This window comes from Ogataea polymorpha (genome assembly GCF_001664045.1).
Source record: "Ogataea polymorpha strain NCYC 495 leu1.1 chromosome Unknown OGAPOscaffold_5, whole genome shotgun sequence".
Classification (NCBI taxonomy): Eukaryota; Fungi; Ascomycota; class Pichiomycetes; order Pichiales; family Pichiaceae; genus Ogataea; species Ogataea polymorpha.
In genome coordinates, this window is record NW_017264702.1 from 1,198,895 (window position 1) to 1,216,158 (window position 17,264).

Consider the following 17,264-nt stretch of genomic DNA (forward strand, 5'->3'; position numbering starts at 1 on the left):
TATTTGATGCTCAAATCAAAACAGATAAGACCCGGTTACATTCCCCGCTATTTTGACGTGGCTGTCAATCTGTGCGACGACATGTTCAAGGGTAAGTACAGAGACAACCAGCATCACGAATCGGACTCAAACTCTGTATTAAGAAGAGCACGGCTGTTGAACGTCGACCGTATTCTTCTCACTGGCTCGTCCTACCAGGAATCGCGATGGTCGATCGACGAGGCTCGTCGTATCAACGCTATTGGAGACGTCACACAGTACCCTCAGCTCTACACCACCGTGGGCGTGCATCCTTGCACTGTTCTTGAATTTGAGCCAGACCCTGAAAGTCACCTCGACAAAATCCGACGTCTGATCAAAGAAAATCTGCAGGATGGCACTATCCGGGCATTTGGAGAAATTGGTCTAGACTACGACAGACTGCACCATACACCAATGGAGAAACAGAGACTGTACTTTGAGATGCAGCTGAAACTGGCCACCGAATTCGACCTTCCTCTTTTTCTACACATGAGGAATGCACTCGACGATTTCTTGAGTATTCTTCTTCCATTTATAGACGGAAGCAGAGCAGACGGGCTGGTTCTGAAGAATAAAAACGTGCTTGTTCACTCATTCACCGGAACAGAACAGGACCTGGAGAGGATTTTGCAACAGCCGTCATTTTTTGTCAGTGTCAACGGCTGCTCGCTGAAAACGGAGGAAAACTGTGCGGTGGCAGCCAAAATTCCTTTGGACAGATTGCTGATCGAGACGGACGCCCCGTGGTGTGAGATTCGGCGCACACACTCATCATACAACAACCTGACCAAATGTCCAAACGAGTTTTATCCATTCGAATATGACATTCCTCAAGAACTCTTGCCAAAAACGACCGCGAAAAAGGGCCCTAAATTGGTTCTCAACGAGTTTCTGCCAATTCCATTGGTCAAGTCCGACAAACTGGCCTCCTTCCTCCAATCAGAAGAGAGCAAGAAACTGGTAGATCCAATGGTCAAATCGAGAAACGAGCCGTGTCTTGTAGGCCAGATCGCCGAGATCATGTCTAAACTGAAAAAGACAGAGCCACAAACAATTATAGACTCCTGCTACCAAAACTCTCTTCGGTGGCTCGACTTATCATAGAGAACTTCATTATTAAATACATCTACCTGAGGCATTTTATTACCAGCAAATCTATGCCATAGAATCATTTCTCTTCTTCCTCGATCTCTACCATTTTATCCTTATCCTCGTCATTCTCTGCCTCGGCCTCACCGCCCATGACACCCAGAGACTGGAGAATGGACGAGGTGGAAGAGTCAAGGTAGATGATGTTGTTGTTGGTCGATATGTTAGAGGCGGCAAGAAGTTGCTGGATAAGCATTGGAGACCCGCTAAACTCGCTCTCGAGTCCACCGTCTTCGTCGCCTTCGTCTCTGCTTCTCATACCAAGACTGCCTCCACGCGGTTGTTCGTCGTCGCGTGCGTGCTGGAATTTCGATTCGATGTTCACCTTGTAGAGATCCATGGAAAGGTCGTCAGGAGACATGAGCTTGTCAACGTCGTCTACGCGGTCTCCTATCTTGGCGTACCACTCCTCCAAAGTCTGGCCGTGCAGAAGAGCAACAATGCACACACTCATGTTGTCGCAGCCGATTCCCGAACCACCAGAACTGGGAGCCAGACATGTGTCCATCATCGACTCACAAATTTCCGTCAGCGATTGCTTGAGTTTGATGCCACGTCTTACAAAATCGACCACCTGTTGCGATGTCAGACAATCCCATATTCCGTCACAGGCAAGAACAATGAACTCGTCATCTTTTGTAGCTTCATGAACCATAACGTCAGGATATGCGGTCACCACCTGTTCCTCAGCAGGCAGATGCGGCGACTGCTTGAATTCGAAATCTCCAATTCCTCTGGACAACGCCAAGTTCCCGTTGACACGCCCCAGATCGACGTATCCTCCGGCAGCAACAATTCGAGCCTTCTCTCCTTCATTAGTTGGCTTGTGGTCAAATGACAACGGTTTGCACTGGCCGTTGACGCTCATGATCGTTCTCGAGTCTCCAGCATTGCCGCAATAAATTTCATCTTTGGAAATAATCACGCAAGTTGCAGCACATCCTGAGGGATCTTTGGACAGTTCCTCGTCGTTTAAAATGGCCACATCACATGCCAGAAAGCCGTCTTTGAGACTCTGTGAATACTCTCTGGATTGATAGCTTTTCGTGGCTTTCAAGATGCCGGGTAGCTTTTCGCCCGTAAAGAGCGCCACCTTCTCTCCTCCGTGTCCATCGTAAACACCAAAGAAGGCGACTTGTTCCTCGTCAGTATTGCTGTCGTTCATGTTCAAAATGGTGGAATGCGAGTCCTCCATTGAAATCCGCCATCCTTGCATACAAGATAACCCGTACGCAACAAAGCTATCGCCGCCCTCTTCGGACGTCTTTTCCGTCACTGGTTGTGATAATATTTGACCCATATGTAAAGCGTCGCGTTTACTGAAGTCACTGGTGAAATTTCAAGGCTAAATAGTGTATTGCTAAAATACTTTTATCTTGCCATTCACTTTTGTTGTCAGTCTGTTTCCTCTTTTCGTTTAGAGGAAAATTTTTATCAAGCACTCCCTAAACCTTTTCGTCGTCGCGTCGTTTTTTACTATCTTTAGATGTGGGGTCGAGCTAAAGTGGCTATCGTACTGGTGCGCCGTGCCCATGTGAGATGCTATTCATCTCGGCCGATCGACTCTGTCACCTCTTACAACGAGCTGGTGGACCTACATAGGAAATTGGAGGCGAAATTCTCCTACACCGATCTCTCTGATCTCCTCCACGGCCATCGGTACCAGCCCCATCTGAAACCCATTAAATTCAATATTAGCACCCAAAGAATAGACACCGGCTCATTGGTGGAGTACAGAATCCGCCGAAGTCCGCACGACCCTCTCAACAAAGACAAGTCCCTGTGCACCGTCGACAGCTATGGTCTTGGAATAGTGCTTTCTTCACCAAAGCCAAGATTTCTTACCCCAAACCCTCTGGAGGTCCTTTCGGCTCAGGGAACACTCGTTCATGTTCATCCTGAGGATGTGACGTTTCGAATACACCGCTTTATACATCCAAGAGCCATAAAGACCAACCATGATGTCTTGCAATACATTCTGTTGTCCACGGCGCGCTATGCGATATCGATTTGCGGGAAACTTAGAGATCATTCGCTATTGGACACGATTTACCTACAGACAACAAATTTATACCACCAGAAAGGACTCACTCTGCACCATCTTGCGGCGATCGCGGTCCGCGAAATCCCACAGCTGGTGCAAACTAATATCCTCGACATTCCTGCTCTATTCCTTGCCAGCCACATTCTGATGGTCAACGACCCAGTGAGGTTCCGGTTTGTTCCACCCAACACAGCCCCTGAGGACTATTTGGAGCCTCTTTCGGTCGCAACGATGTCGTACTTTGCGAACCCGCACCACCTGGCACAATCGCTGCGCAAAATATTATCTCTGCCTGCAGAAAAGTTGAATGCAAATTATGGACACCTTTTCACCGGCAAATACGCCTTTGAGCTATTTCAGACCCTGCGCGAGGAAGCTGAGGTGTTGGGAGATCTTGTGAGCGCCATTAAGTATGCAATTGAGTATCCACATCCGCTTCTTCTGCGACATTTGGAAAAGGTTCTGGGCCGTACCATGAAACCCCGAGAGCTCTATGAAATGCTTATCGTGTCCGAGCTGTGTCCGCCAAAATGGAATCCAGTGCTCTCCTCAGGTATCTATGGTCTTCCCAACAATGCAGGCGTTTTTTCGGAAGACCAGCTGAAACTGCCCGCGAAAATCAAGTCCGATCGTAGGGTGAAAAATCCAGAGAGAACGAACAGCCAAATCAAGTATAGACTGGCCGATGGACTTCTTTTTTCCTCAGAAGACGACTCCATCAGTAGCACCACGTTCAGTTTCTACCTCCCTGTGGCGACGCAGGACATTAATGACCAAATGTGCGAGTTTCCAATAATGTTTTCGCAAAACATCAACTATGCTCCATTCTACTCCAAGTTCAAAAAATCCGTCCGCAACCAAAAAGCCCTGCGAGTTTCTTTCAAATATGACATGTACAAGATCGAAACAGTGGAAAAGCCCGAAATCGAAATTGGCTACGAGTACATCGACGGTTACACGGACATGGTGCCGAACTATCCCTCTGCTGCTTTCAGCCTGTTCAGCAAAATGGACATCGAGATGAAGGACGCAACTCAGCGGCTTTATTTTTTGCTCAAGCACAAGGAAAAACTGCGCATGGAGAAAGGCTATCTCAAGAGCGAAAACCAGGCTCAAGAGACTAGCGAATGGTACGTGAGAAATTGCATATTTTTTTGCGAAGAGCTGCTTTCCCAGTACTGTCTGGAAAAAAAAATTCCAGTCATCGGCCGTGTGAGTCCCAAGCTGACCGTCGAATCCGAAGATAGCCGCTCATACTCCGGCTTCTTCAATCTTTTCAGCCAGAACGCAAATTCCTATCAGTCGTTTGCCGACATCGGCAGGGCCTACAACAGGGGAGTCGTTTCCGCGACGGACGTGGTATGTGCTCTGCGGTACCTGGATGGGTTCCGGGTGCAGGTTCTGAGCCCACGAAACTCCGCATATGCTCCTCTGGGTGCCAAGGCGCATGCATGTTTTTTTTCGCCGGCGTATTTGGAGTCATACGTCAACAACGCCCAGTTGATGAATCATCTTCAGGGACGGAGACTATGGAACATGGAAAAGCTTCTGTTTCGTTTTCTTGGAAACTCCGAGTCACTGTTGCAAATGCGCAGACGACTACATCGGTACCGCGTCCTCAGCGAGCTGGAGAGCCGACTGGAGGACGAATTTAGCATGTTCAGGTGCATCATCACAGAACCACAGGTCTCCAGCATTGTTCAGGGTTTCTGTCACGATCTGAACGTGAATGTGAAAATCCAGGTCGACGCAGACCAGAGACTCATGGTGGGTGACAGAATCCTGTGTTCGCAGATCCTGGAGCTGGACCCTTACAGCGATAGAATTGTCATGAAATAAACTAGTCATTAATGCATCTAATATAATTTTAGGTCCCCTGTGATGAGGTCTAGCACGGGCTTCGGCGCCGGTCCCAGCCCCAGCACAGTTGCCGAGCCGGGCTCGACTTGCGTTCGGCCAGCGTCGTGAACAATGTACGCATTCACGTTCAGACTCATGGCCTTGGCGAAAAGAGTGTCCATCTCGTCCATGCCGGAGCATTTGAGCGTGATTTTAGCCTGCCCGCGGTTGTTCCAGCGCTGCAGAAGCGGCAGGTTCTGGGCCTCCGAGCCCGGCTCGGACATGAGCCGGTAGCAGGCAACGGCAGCATGCGCGCACTGGGCAGCAATCTTGCCCTTTTGCATGCCCAAATCAGCCCGAATCACCAGGGCCATGCGACATTCCCCCGGGATCTCGTTCAGCGGCCGCGAGTCAATGGCTACACCGTCCTGGTCCTCGTCGTCGCTCAGGCCCTCTGCTGAAGACGGGGTCTCTGAACTGCCAGCGGTGCTAAGTAAGCTTTGGAAAGGCGACGACACAGGCGACGGCCCATAAACAGGAGCAATCAGTGCTCCTATGCAGCATCCTGTCACGAGCGAGATGGTCGCGACGGTCAGATACTGGAAGAGATGTGGCATGGATGAACTATTGATCTTGGAAAATTGATATTTGAATTTTTTTTTTTTCCCAGCCCCTCCTTACACCAACACGCTCTTCTTCCTCTTCTTCTTCTCGTTCTTATCAGAGAATTTGCGCCAGCTCGTCACTCTTTCGTCACGTTTGCTCTCCCACGCGTCGCGAAGCCGCTTCTCTTCCTGGCGCTGCTCCAACTCGGCGTCTCTTTCCTTCCGCTTCTTCAATTCCTCGTTCTGCTGCTTTTTCAGCTCCACTCGCCGTATGAATTCCTCCTCGATCAGCAATTCGCGCACCTTCGCCCTCCATGACTCCAAAAACTCGGCCGTCGTCAGCCGCTCATCGTCAATACTCCAGCCGTTCTCCTTGATGAGTACCTTGCGCGCATCGGTCCACATCTGGTCTAGGCGTTTGCGCTCCTTGTCGTCCTGGAGCGCGTTCGAGGCTTTATTAAGCAGATCAAACGCTTCCACGGCACGTGGATGACGCGTCTTGTCCGGATGGATCAGTAGCGACTTTTTGCGGTACAGCTTAGAGACGTCAGCGACGGAAATGCCCGGCTGCACCCCTAGCACGGAGTAGTGATCCAGCTTGCATTCGCGCAGAATGCGGTCTATTTCCTTATCCTGGCGGTTAGTGGTGGTAGAAAGAAACACACGTACTCTTGCTAGCTCGGTTTCCTCGCGCTTGAGCTCGCGCTCGATATCAGTGCTCATTTCTGTATAAAAGTATATTTTTTTGTATTTTCTTACCCGGCCTGGTCACATGAAAAAAACACATGCCGGCCCATGTGCTACCAAATTGTTGGTGTATAAGGACAATTGCAGCCACACTATGCAGGCCACCTGTTTATTGTCTCAGGCTACTCATCCCCAACGTCGCCGCAATGTACGGGTAGAATGGCAGAATCATTTGCACACCCGTCCACCAGGAATTTCCGAATCGGGAAGGAAAAATTTTTCATTTGTTGGACAATGAAAACCAATATATAAAACCCACATTCCTCGTATAATAATCAACTCATATTAATAGAAAATGGTTGAGTCTAGCGTTTTGGGATTCCCAAGAATCGGAGCTTTCAGAGAGCTCAAGAAGAACACTGAGGCCTACTGGGCAGGCAAGATCGGTGCTGATCAACTTCTTGCTGTTGGTAAGGAGATCAGAGAAAAGAACTGGAAGTTGCAGAAGGAAGCTGGTGTCGACATCATTCCTTCCAACGACTTCTCTTTCTACGACCAGGTTCTGGATCTGTCCGTTTTGTTTAATGTGATCCCAGAAAGATACACCAAGTTCGATCTTCCTCAATTGGACGTCTTGTTCGCCATGGGTAGAGGTCTGCAGAGAAAGGCTACCGAGACTACCAAGGCAGTCGACGTGACAGCTTTGGAGATGGTCAAGTGGTTTGACTCCAACTACCACTATGTCAGACCAACATTCTCCCACTCCACAGAGTTCAAGTTGAATGGTCAGAAGCCAGTTGACGAGTACCTGGAGGCCAAGGCTCTTGGCATTGAGACCAGACCTGTTCTTGTTGGTCCTGTTTCCTACTTGTACTTGGGTAAGCCAGACAAGGACTCTCTTGACTTGAAGCCAATCTCTCTGCTCGAGAAGATCTTGCCAGTCTACACCGAGATCTTGAAGAAGCTTGCTGAAGCAGGCGCCAAGGAGGTCCAGATCGACGAGCCAACCCTCGTTTTGGACTTGCCAGAAGAGGTCCAAGCCGCATTCAAGACCGCCTACGAGACCCTGGCCAAGGCTGAAGGTCTTCCAAAGCTCATCTTGACCACCTATTTCGGTGATGTCAGACCAAACCTGCCTGCTATCAAGGGCCTGCCGGTTGCCGGTTTCCATTTCGATTTTGTCAGATGCCCAGAGCAGTTGGACGATGCACTTGCTCTCATTTCCGACAAACAGACTCTGTCCGTTGGTATCGTTGACGGAAGAAACATCTGGAAGAACGACTATGCTCAATCCATTGAGTTCGTCAAGAAGGCCATCGAGAAGCTGGGCGCTGACAACGTTGTCGTTTCTACCTCCTCCTCTCTGCTGCACACTCCAGTGGATCTGGAGAACGAGAAGAAGCTTGATGCCGAGATTAAGAACTGGTTCTCTTTCGCTACCCAAAAATTGGCCGAGGTTGTCACCATCGCCAAGGCCGTTTCTGGTGAAGACGTTTCTGCCGCTCTGGAGGCTAATGCTGCTGCTATCAAGAGCAGAAAGGAATCTGACTTGACCAACGACGAGGCCGTTAAGGCCAGATTGGCCAAGATCGACAAGTCCCTGTCCACCAGAAAGTCTCCATTCCCAGAGAGACTTGCCCAACAGAAAGCCAAGTACAACCTGCCTCTGTTCCCAACCACAACCATCGGTTCTTTCCCACAGACCAAGGACATTAGAATTAATAGAAACAAGTTTGTCAAGGGTGAGATCACTGCTGAGCAGTACGAGCAATTCATCAACTCTGAGATTGAGAAGGTCGTCAGATTCCAAGAGGAGGTCGGACTGGATGTTCTCGTCCATGGTGAGCCAGAGAGAAACGATATGGTTCAGTACTTTGGTGAGCAATTGAAGGGTTACGCTTTCACCACCAACGGTTGGGTGCAATCCTATGGTTCTAGATACGTCAGACCACCTATCATTGTCGGAGACGTGTCTAGACCAAAGGCCATGTCCGTTAAAGAAAGTGTCTATGCCCAATCTTTGACCAAAAAACCAATGAAGGGTATGTTGACCGGTCCAGTCACCTGTCTGAGATGGTCTTTCCCAAGAAACGATGTTTCCCAAAAGGTGCAATCTTTGCAACTGTCTCTTGCTCTGAGAGACGAGGTCAACGACCTCGAAGCCGCTGGTGTTACCGTCATCCAGGTCGACGAGCCAGCCATCAGAGAGGGACTGCCACTGAGAGCCGGTAAGGAGAGATCCGACTACCTGGAGTGGGCTGCTGAGTCTTTCAGAGTCGCCACCTCTGGTGTCAGAGACGACACTCAAATCCACTCTCACTTCTGCTACTCCGACCTTGACCCTAACCACATCAAAGCCTTGGACGCCGACGTTGTCTCCATTGAGTTCTCTAAGAAGGACGATCCTAAGTACATCCAGGAGTTCTCCAACTATCCAAACCACATTGGTCTTGGACTGTTCGACATCCACTCGCCAAGAATTCCATCCAAGGAGGAGTTTGTGGCCAGAATTGGTGAAATCATGAAGGTGTACCCAGCCGACAAGTTCTGGGTTAACCCAGACTGTGGTTTGAAGACCAGAGGATGGGAAGAGACCAGAGCTTCTTTGACCAACATGGTGGAGGCCGCCAAAGTCTTCAGAGAAAAGTACTAAGTTTGCTGGCTTAGGAGTCTGCTGCTACCGCATACATTTATTCAACATCAATGTTTGATGAGCACCTAATGATTATGACTTCACATCTTTATTTGTACACTGGTTTTAGTTAGTTTGGTATAAATGGGATTTCAACATCGATTGTTTTAGAAACGAGAGATCAGTAAAAATAAATATTTTTCTAAGCTTATTTAATTTGTGGCAAAAAATGTCGGAGGACCAATTCGTGAATAAGTTTAGAGAGCTCACTGGTGCTCCAGAAACTGTTGCCAGACACTTTCTGTCTCAAAACAACAATGACCTAGAGGTAAGTGGGGAGTTCACTGTTCTACAGGGCTAACAATCAGGAATCAATCAACCAGTACTATCTTCATGCCACCTCAGAACCAGAGCCTAAACGGGACCCAGGACCGCAAATTAAATCATTTTCAGATATAAAGACCCAAGACGAAGACGACGAAAACACCAATTTGTTCACTGGTGGAGAGAGATCGGGGCTGGAAGTGGAAAACCCTGATAAGAACCCCTTGGGTCTTGTGGAACAATTGATCAAGAAGGCCGAGCGGGAGGGAAGCGAACCAGACCGTAGGCGTCCAATTGAGTCCAAGAAGAGCAAATTTGTGGGAACAGGATACAAACTCGGATCAGTGGATAAGGCTGTCGAGTCACAGGTCATTGAGGATGCCAAGCAAAAAGGCTATAGAGTGCCTGAAAAGGTTACTAGAACCATCACTTTCTGGAAGGAAGGATTCCAGGTGGGCGACGGCAAGCTTTACAGGTACGACGACCCCGAAAACGCTGAGTATTTAAGACAACTGAACTCTGGACGTGCTCCATTGAGTCTTTTGAACGTGGAAATGTTTCAGGATGTTGACGTCACCGTGATTAAGAAGATGGACGAATCGTACACCCCACCGAAGCCAAAGCAAGGCGGGTTTACTGGCCGCGGCCAGCGTCTGGGTTCTCCTGTTCCTGGCGAGCGGATACCGGAACCAGTCATTGCAGAAACGGTCCAGAAGAAGGAAGAGCCGCCTGTGGAGGATATTGGATCTGGAGATGCCAGGGTGCAGATCAGAATGGCGGATGGAACACGTCTGATCCACATGTTCGACTCTAACGACAGTGTCAGCGCTGTCTTCGACTTTGTGAGCTCCCACACCGAATCCTCGCGAGACTGGAATCTGGCCTTTGCCTTCCCAATGAAGGTCATCGAACAGGACTCGAAAACGATCAAGGAAGCTGGATTGATCAACTCTGTTGTGGTGCAAAGATGGAAGTAGCTCTAAAATATATATAGCACAGCCCGAAGACGTGGAAAAAATTTGTAAAATTAGTCAACAGATTGAAAAAACCGGCCTTGCACAATGATCAGCCAGTCTGTTGTCCAGCCGTCATTTGACGATTTATATGCCATCATAGAGGCGGACAGAGAGAAATATGCTGCCGCTGAGCGGCCGAACATGTACCCGATCCATTCGTATTTTTCGGCCGAGTATCTGACTCCTCATCTCGCTTATTTGAAGTTGACTCGTCCTGGGGACAAAAATGCGGAGAGGAGTCCCTCGTTTCTGTTTGAAAGTGCGAAGAACGGTGATCAAATTGACCGCTACTCATTTATGGGCACCAAACCACGGAAGATCATCACCACAGGGCCGTTGCACGGAAACGAAGCGGATCCACTTATATTTCTGGAGCAGGAACTTAAAAACATTCGCCAGGCGCAGCTTCCTGGTGTGCCGAAGCTAAGTGGGGGAGCGATTGGCTATGTCTCATACGACTGCATCAAGTATTTCGAGCCTAGAACCAAGCGAGACCTGAAAGACGTTTTGGAGCTTCCAGAGGCCGCGTTGATGCTGTTTGACTCGATCGTCGCATTTGACAACGTTTTCCAGCGGTTCCAGGTTATCAGCAACGTGACGATCAGTGACAACGACACCAAGGATGATATCGAGCGGAAACACGCTCAGGCCGTTGAGCAGATCCAGAAGATCAAGCAGGTGGTCACGGCTCCTGAAGACCCATTGATCTACCCGGAGCAGCCAAAAATAGTGGAAAACCAGACTTTCACGTCGAACATCGGCCAAAGCGGCTACGAAGGGTTTGTTAGGAAGCTGAAGGAGCACATTTTGAAAGGAGACATCATTCAGGCAGTTCCCTCGCAGAGAGTTGCCCGTCCTACTTCTCTGCACCCATTCAATATCTACAGACACTTGAGAACGGTGAATCCGTCTCCGTACATGTTTTACATCGACTATCTCGACTTCCAGATTGTTGGAGCGTCGCCAGAGCTGCTGGTCAAGAGTGACAACAAGGATCGCGTGGTGACACATCCTATTGCTGGAACAATTCGCAGGGGCAAGACGAGAGAGGAAGACGACGAGCTGGCTCATATTCTGAAATCGTCGCTCAAAGACCGCGCAGAGCACGTGATGCTGGTCGATTTGGCTAGAAACGACGTCAACAGAGTGTGCCAGCCGCAGTCAACAACCGTTGACCGTCTGCTGAATGTCGAGAGGTTCTCGCATGTGATGCATCTTGTTTCGCAGGTGAGCGGCACTTTGAGAAGTGACAAGACCAGGTTCGACGCGTTCCGGTCGATTTTCCCGGCCGGCACGGTCTCCGGAGCTCCCAAGGTGCGTGCAATGGAGCTGATCGGAGAGCTGGAGCGCGAAAAGCGTGGAGTATATGCCGGAGCCGTTGGCCACTGGTCTTACGACGGAAAAACCATGGACACGTGCATTGCCTTGCGGACAATGGTGGTGAAGAACGGCGTGGCGTATCTACAGGCCGGCGGGGGTATCGTGTACGATTCGGACCCCTACGAGGAGTACATCGAGACGATGAACAAGATGATGGCCAACAACAACACAATTGTGGAGGCGGAGCGGTTATGGGCCGAAAAAGTGGGGAGCATATAAATGAAACAGACGTGAAATAAGTGTAGAATAAAATAAAATGAAGTGAAATAAAATAAACTTTACAAATTTTGTATGAGTCTGGAACAGGTAGGTGTCCAGATCCTGCGCATACTAACTACAGATCGACCTCGATCTTGCCGATCTTGAACTTTTACGACAGCGGCACGAATTTCTGGCCAGCAAGACGGAGCAGAAGTACCAAAATCAGCTGGATGTGACAAACTCCAATATCAACGAGCTTATCTCCAAGCTCGAAGCGCACAAAGACAGCATGACCAGCGAGCAGCGAAAACGGTTCCATGGGGCTATGCAGAGCAGCACAGACAAAACAACAGATCTACAAGAGTCTAAAGAGCGCGTTTCGTCTTGCTGTATTATAGTGTAACTAGATGGGCGACTTGCAGCTGAAACTTTCGGCCGACGTATTCGCAAAAACATACACCATGTATCCAATGGATCCCGCAATCCCCATGACGGCAAAGACACTTGCCAGGGCGAGAATAGATAGAAAGACGCCCGAATGGCGCTTATGGGCTCTGATTCCTGCCTTAATGTATTTTTTCGGTTTATGTTCGTACCCTTCGGTTTTCATAGCAACTGCATCATAGCAAATTATGTTTTCGGCGTTGGTTTTCACACAGAGGGCCCACACGTTGAAGAGGTACGGGAACATGTATGTGAGTGGGATCATTGTCAGCGCAGACGTGAACGCTGCCACAGCCATCACGTTTGGAACACCTGCACTGATCAGGAAAATGACGATCCAGACCAGACACGTTGTGGCCGACCAGAGCAGCGTGCCACGGACCGAATTGAACCGGAGGTTTTTGAAGATCTCTGGGAGGTAGTTTTTGTACACCACTTTGGCCGACAAATGGCCGTAGAAGGTGGCCTGGACAAAACCGGTGACGAATGTGACAAATCCAAAGCCGCGCAGAGCTGCAATGTTCGCGATGCCTAGTGCAGCCGGCGAGTTCGAAAACTGGCCCTGTCTCGCGTACACAAAGTTCCCGTACAGCAGATACGTCGCCAGGATGCACACCTGTGCCAGCAGCATGCTCTTCCAAAAATCCCACGGCCTTCTCATTTCAGCTAGAATTTCCGGGAAAACTAGCAACCCTGCAAAAACGTACGACAGACTCGTCACAGAAACGAGTCGAGACACGAAATCTTGCGGAGCCACAGCGTAGCTGTGGACCTCGCCGCGGTCCAAGCCCAGAACGGCCTTTGCGTTGTCCCAGTTGGGTTCCTTGAAAAAACCCAGCTGCGCAAACAGACATATATAGTTGATAACGGATATCCACACGCATAGATTGCCTAGCTGTTTGAGCTGCTTCAAATGGCCGATTATTGCCTGCACACCACAAAGAAGCACAACTAGTCCGCAAAAACACACGCGTTGGTCCCGCATAATCTCCAGTCCCTCTGCCGCCCCAATGATGATGGTAGCGGAGGTCAATATCATAGCCACAACCTGTAAGAAAACTAGAAGGTGTCTCCATGTCCTGCCTCCAAGCAGCTCGGCAATGTCCGCAAACGTGCGTATAGGATACTCAGGAGAGTCGAACAGTATAAACAGCCACCATACCAGTCCTCCTGCCACAAGCGCAAAGCCGAAAAATACAAATAGCATGATGTTTCCTGGAACGTAGCCTAAATACGACATGCTCTGGGGAACCAACATGGCTCCCATAATTTCTGTCGTGAGGAGCCCGGCACACGCTAGCCAGTGCGAGTTGCGCTCGGCAAGACTGTCGTCTTTCCAGGTCGTGTATTCACTAGCGGGTTCGAGAGACTCGATCTTGAGGGTGCGGTAGATCCACTGGTTCCACCATCGCAGATGGGCCTCATTTTTCACCTCCTGATACTGTTTTTCTATGTATCTCTGCGCATAGAAGAGTCTTGTAACCAGCGGGACAGCTGCAGGCTCCACGGTCTGCGTAGATACACGGACTTGCGTTTTCATGAGAATAAATATTTTGGCTGCAAAGACAAAAACAAATCGCAGAAGCGGCAGACTTTCTGTAACACACGAGGAATATTTCGGACGGCCACCCAGAGGAATTGTGCGTGGAGTAGTGACGAACCAGATACCCACTTCTTCGTTGATGGGGCAGTATTGCCAGATCGTCTTTCGTGGCACCCTAAGCCTCCTCTCAACGGGTACCATGTAGACGCAAGGAGCGATAAGAGATAACGAGTGCACGTGACACGAGGTCACATGACACAAGAGCTCAAAAGTCCTGGTTTTTCGCGAGCACGAGACGGAGAGCCCATGAAAAGCACAGCTGGCGTCTCTACGTACTCTATGTTTCCAGTAGCCACACCAAGGGGTCCACTCCTGTGCACCCCAGAACCAAATAGGTATCATACCGCGGTCGTAGAAACTGCCTAATCTGGATCGGCACTTGTCACAGATTGGCAATGATCGCAATATATTTTTTCATTCGGGAATCATTCGCGACAGATAAGATTGGTGGACCTGCTGGTAGTCTCGTAAAAGCTCTAGTAGCGGTGTAGCAAGCTGTTACTGAGGCAAGGTATGAGTGGGGAGTAGCTTGCAAGGCCCTGCTACGCCAATTCCCAAGGCGAGAGAAGGTTGTACCGGATCAAGCAGCCAAAAAAATCAAATTTCTGATCAGGTATGCAAGGATAACGTTTGCTGGCCTAATTTGGCAGTGGCAACAGTATAAAAGGACCAATAGATCCAGGTTGGATGCAATCATGACTGTTGACAAAAACCACCACTATCTTTTCCAAGCTAAAGTCTCTGACAGACAACTGGAGTGTGTTGGCACGGCCAAAGACGGCCAATGGCTTATTCTTCAGAATCCTAAAACTGGAGAGAAAAGAGAGATCTACGATGCGGTCTCTGGGGCTGCTGTGTGCTCTTTGAAGCACGGAGACACTGAAATTCTGTCTCAAATGAACGACTTTGCCAAGCAGTCTGCGTACACTTTCTGCGCGGCCTTCTCCAACACGGCTGCCGAGGACCTTGCGGAGTTTATGTGCTCCAAGTCGGAGGGCTGCTTTAGCTCGGCCATGTTTGTTTGTTCCGGATCGGAGGCCAACGAACAGGCAATGAGGTACGCTGTTCAGTACCATATCGAAAAGGGCGATAAGGAGAGGTACAAATTTATCTCCAGAACCAACGCCTACCACGGCTACCTGGTTGGCGCGCTTTCTATTGGAGACAATCCAATGAAGCCGCTACTAAAGAAAATGCTGCTTTCTGACGACCAAGTCCCTAAGATCTCTAGACTCATGCCGTACAGAGACATGAAACCAGGCATGTCCGAGGAAGAGTACTGTAAAATGTTGCTGGACAACCTGGAGCAGACTTTTATCGATAACGGGCCAGAGAAGGTTGCCGGTGTGTTTATGGAGACCGTGAGCGGCTCCTCGATCGGTAATAGCGTCCCACCAAAGGGCTATCTGGACGGAGCCAAAGCTATTTGCGAAAAATACGGCGCTTTGCTGATCTTGGACGAGGTCATGTGCGGTCTGGGCAGATGCGGCTACCCATACACCTTCATGGACCCCGAATTCGGACTCACCACGGGCGGGCCTGACCTGTTGACATTTGGAAAGACCATCGGCGCGGGAATTGTTCCGTTGTCGGGCGTCATGGTTTCGCCCAAGATTGTCAATGCCATTAAGGAGGGGTCCGGCATGGTCATGGGCTACCAAACCTACCACTCGCACTATCTGAACTGTATTGTTGGTCTGGCTGTGCAGAGAAAAATCTACAGAGACAATCTGATCGAAAACGTCAGAGAAGTCGGCTCGTACACCAAGGCGGCGCTCAAGGCAGCGCTCAAGGACTGCATGGTGGCTGGCGACGTGAGAGGTGCCGGAAACTTCATTTCTGTGGAGCTTGTCAAAAATAAGGAAACCAAGGAGTCCTTCCCGCCTGAAAAGGACATGGCCAAGGTGCTGCAGGAGAAAACTTTTGCTCGGTCGGCACACTTTATGTGCATCAACGGGTGCAATGGCTACGAGTACGTGGACGGCAAGCTTGTGCAGCACGGCACCCACATTACGATGGCTCCGGCCTTTGGCTACTCTAAGGAGGATGCAGACTTCATTGTCAAGGTTATCGCCGAGAGCTTCTTTGAGATTGAGAAAGAGTATTTGTAGTATTAGTAATTGCTACACTTGTTCGTTTTTGGAAATAGCCGTTTTTCTTATCATATAAATAGGCCTCGCGGCCTGGAAAAAAAAGTGAAAATGTCTGTTCTTGTCACAGGAGCCACAGGTTTCATTGCCCTTCACGTTGTGGATAAATTGCTTGCCAGAGGATACACTGTGATTGGCACGGCCAGATCAGAGGAGAGATTCGCTCCCTTCCTCGCAGAGTTCAAGAAGAAATACCCTGACGGCAAGCTGTCGTTTGAGATTGTGCCGGACATTGGCGCAGACGATGCTTTTGATCACGTGCTCCAGGCTCATCCGGAGATCACCAAGGTGCTGCACACAGCCTCACCTTTTTCTTACGGCCTGAACAAGCCCTTTGAAGAGGCGTACTTGACTCCTGCCGTCAATGGCACGCTCAACATCCTCAAAGCCACCAAGAAGTACGCCCCTCAGGTCACCCACTTTGTGGTCACGTCCTCGTTTGCTGCGGTGAAAAAGGTCGGCGACGAGCTGTACACCCACGTTCACACCAAGGACTCGTGGAATCCAATGACCTGGGACAACGTCGACAGTGAGACTGCTGCGTACGTTGTGTCCAAGATCTCTGCTGAAAAGGCGGCAAGAAAATTCCTCGAGGATGAAAAACCGGGATTCAGTCTTTCCACTGTCAACCCGCCTCTTGTGCTGGGTCCTCAGCTGTTTGATGTTGCCGTCAACGAGACGCTCAACACCTCGAACCAGTACATTGTGGACATTGCGAAACTGACCGACAAGAATGGAACAGCCACCAAGATCAGCTCGTTGGCCGTCGATGTCAGAGATGTTGCCGAGTTCCACGTGCTCCCTCTGGAGAAAGAGGCCATCAGAAACCAGAGAAACTTCATTGCTTCGTCCAACTTCTATCCTGGCGAGGTGGCTGCCATCATCAAGAAGAACTTCCCCCAGTATGCCGACAAAGTGCTTGACCTGGACGACCTGCCAAAGAAAGAGATCAAATTCGACGTCTCCTCGGTGGTCGAGCCATTGGGGGGCTACGACTTCATCTCTCTAGAGAAGTCGGTTGTCGACACGTTGACCCAGTACTTTGCCAAGTATCCGTTGTAAGTGTATAGGGATAATTTATTAGCACTCTCTCGGACGTTCCACTTGCGGCCTCGGTATGCAGGTGTCGGGGGTGCGCCTTATCGAAAGTGATATTAAGCAATTTGCTC

General features: G+C 49.7%; 10 protein-coding genes across 10 annotated transcripts; 6 read left to right on the plus strand and 4 right to left on the minus strand.

Moving 5' to 3' along the window:
• Window positions 1–6: 6 nt before the first annotated feature.
• Window positions 7–2,562, plus strand: OGAPODRAFT_95120 (uncharacterized protein; the record flags this gene model as incomplete). Its single annotated transcript, XM_018357684.1, has 1 exon — window positions 7–2,562. One exon carries the CDS (start codon window positions 7–9, stop codon window positions 1,123–1,125), a length of 1,119 nt encoding a protein of 372 aa, XP_018210268.1. The 3' UTR covers window positions 1,126–2,562.
• On the minus strand, window positions 143–2,562 carry OGAPODRAFT_17030 (uncharacterized protein). The gene has a single exon (XM_018354834.1). It carries the CDS (start codon window positions 2,468–2,470, stop codon window positions 1,190–1,192), a length of 1,281 nt encoding a protein of 426 aa, XP_018210269.1. The 5' UTR covers window positions 2,471–2,562; the 3' UTR covers window positions 143–1,189.
• Window positions 2,563–5,048: 2,486 nt separating this feature from the next.
• OGAPODRAFT_17031 (uncharacterized protein) lies at window positions 5,049–6,291 on the minus strand. Its single transcript, XM_018354835.1, has one exon. The coding sequence runs from the start codon at window positions 5,668–5,670 to the stop codon at window positions 5,071–5,073; it is 600 nt and encodes a 199-aa protein (XP_018210270.1). The 5' UTR covers window positions 5,671–6,291; the 3' UTR covers window positions 5,049–5,070.
• On the minus strand, window positions 5,049–6,381 carry OGAPODRAFT_95124 (uncharacterized protein; the record flags this gene model as incomplete). The annotated part of the gene is made up of 1 exon (XM_018357685.1): window positions 5,049–6,381. One exon carries the CDS (start codon window positions 6,379–6,381, stop codon window positions 5,731–5,733), a length of 651 nt encoding a protein of 216 aa, XP_018210271.1. The 3' UTR covers window positions 5,049–5,730.
• A 319-nt stretch (window positions 6,382–6,700) lies between these two features.
• OGAPODRAFT_17032 (cobalamin-independent methionine synthase) lies at window positions 6,701–8,998 on the plus strand (the record flags this gene model as incomplete). The annotated part of the gene is made up of 1 exon (XM_018354836.1): window positions 6,701–8,998. The coding sequence occupies one exon, from the start codon at window positions 6,701–6,703 to the stop codon at window positions 8,996–8,998; it is 2,298 nt and encodes a 765-aa protein (XP_018210272.1).
• A 208-nt stretch (window positions 8,999–9,206) lies between these two features.
• Window positions 9,207–10,311, plus strand: OGAPODRAFT_83212 (uncharacterized protein; the record flags this gene model as incomplete). The annotated part of the gene is made up of 2 exons (XM_018356683.1): window positions 9,207–9,305; window positions 9,346–10,311. The coding sequence occupies 2 exons, from the start codon at window positions 9,207–9,209 to the stop codon at window positions 10,276–10,278; spliced, it is 1,032 nt and encodes a 343-aa protein (XP_018210273.1). The 3' UTR covers window positions 10,279–10,311.
• A 40-nt stretch (window positions 10,312–10,351) lies between these two features.
• On the plus strand, window positions 10,352–11,960 carry OGAPODRAFT_17033 (uncharacterized protein). Its single transcript, XM_018354837.1, has one exon. The coding sequence runs from the start codon at window positions 10,363–10,365 to the stop codon at window positions 11,914–11,916; it is 1,554 nt and encodes a 517-aa protein (XP_018210274.1). The 5' UTR covers window positions 10,352–10,362; the 3' UTR covers window positions 11,917–11,960.
• A 303-nt stretch (window positions 11,961–12,263) lies between these two features.
• Window positions 12,264–13,882, minus strand: OGAPODRAFT_101918 (uncharacterized protein; the record flags this gene model as incomplete). The annotated part of the gene is made up of 1 exon (XM_018353074.1): window positions 12,264–13,882. The coding sequence occupies one exon, from the start codon at window positions 13,880–13,882 to the stop codon at window positions 12,302–12,304; it is 1,581 nt and encodes a 526-aa protein (XP_018210275.1). The 3' UTR covers window positions 12,264–12,301.
• Window positions 13,883–14,640: 758 nt separating this feature from the next.
• OGAPODRAFT_95129 (uncharacterized protein) lies at window positions 14,641–16,056 on the plus strand (the record flags this gene model as incomplete). Its single annotated transcript, XM_018357686.1, has 1 exon — window positions 14,641–16,056. One exon carries the CDS (start codon window positions 14,641–14,643, stop codon window positions 16,054–16,056), a length of 1,416 nt encoding a protein of 471 aa, XP_018210276.1.
• A 38-nt stretch (window positions 16,057–16,094) lies between these two features.
• Window positions 16,095–17,255, plus strand: OGAPODRAFT_17034 (uncharacterized protein). Its single transcript, XM_018354838.1, has one exon. It carries the CDS (start codon window positions 16,147–16,149, stop codon window positions 17,155–17,157), a length of 1,011 nt encoding a protein of 336 aa, XP_018210277.1. The 5' UTR covers window positions 16,095–16,146; the 3' UTR covers window positions 17,158–17,255.
• Window positions 17,256–17,264: the final 9 nt, after the last annotated feature.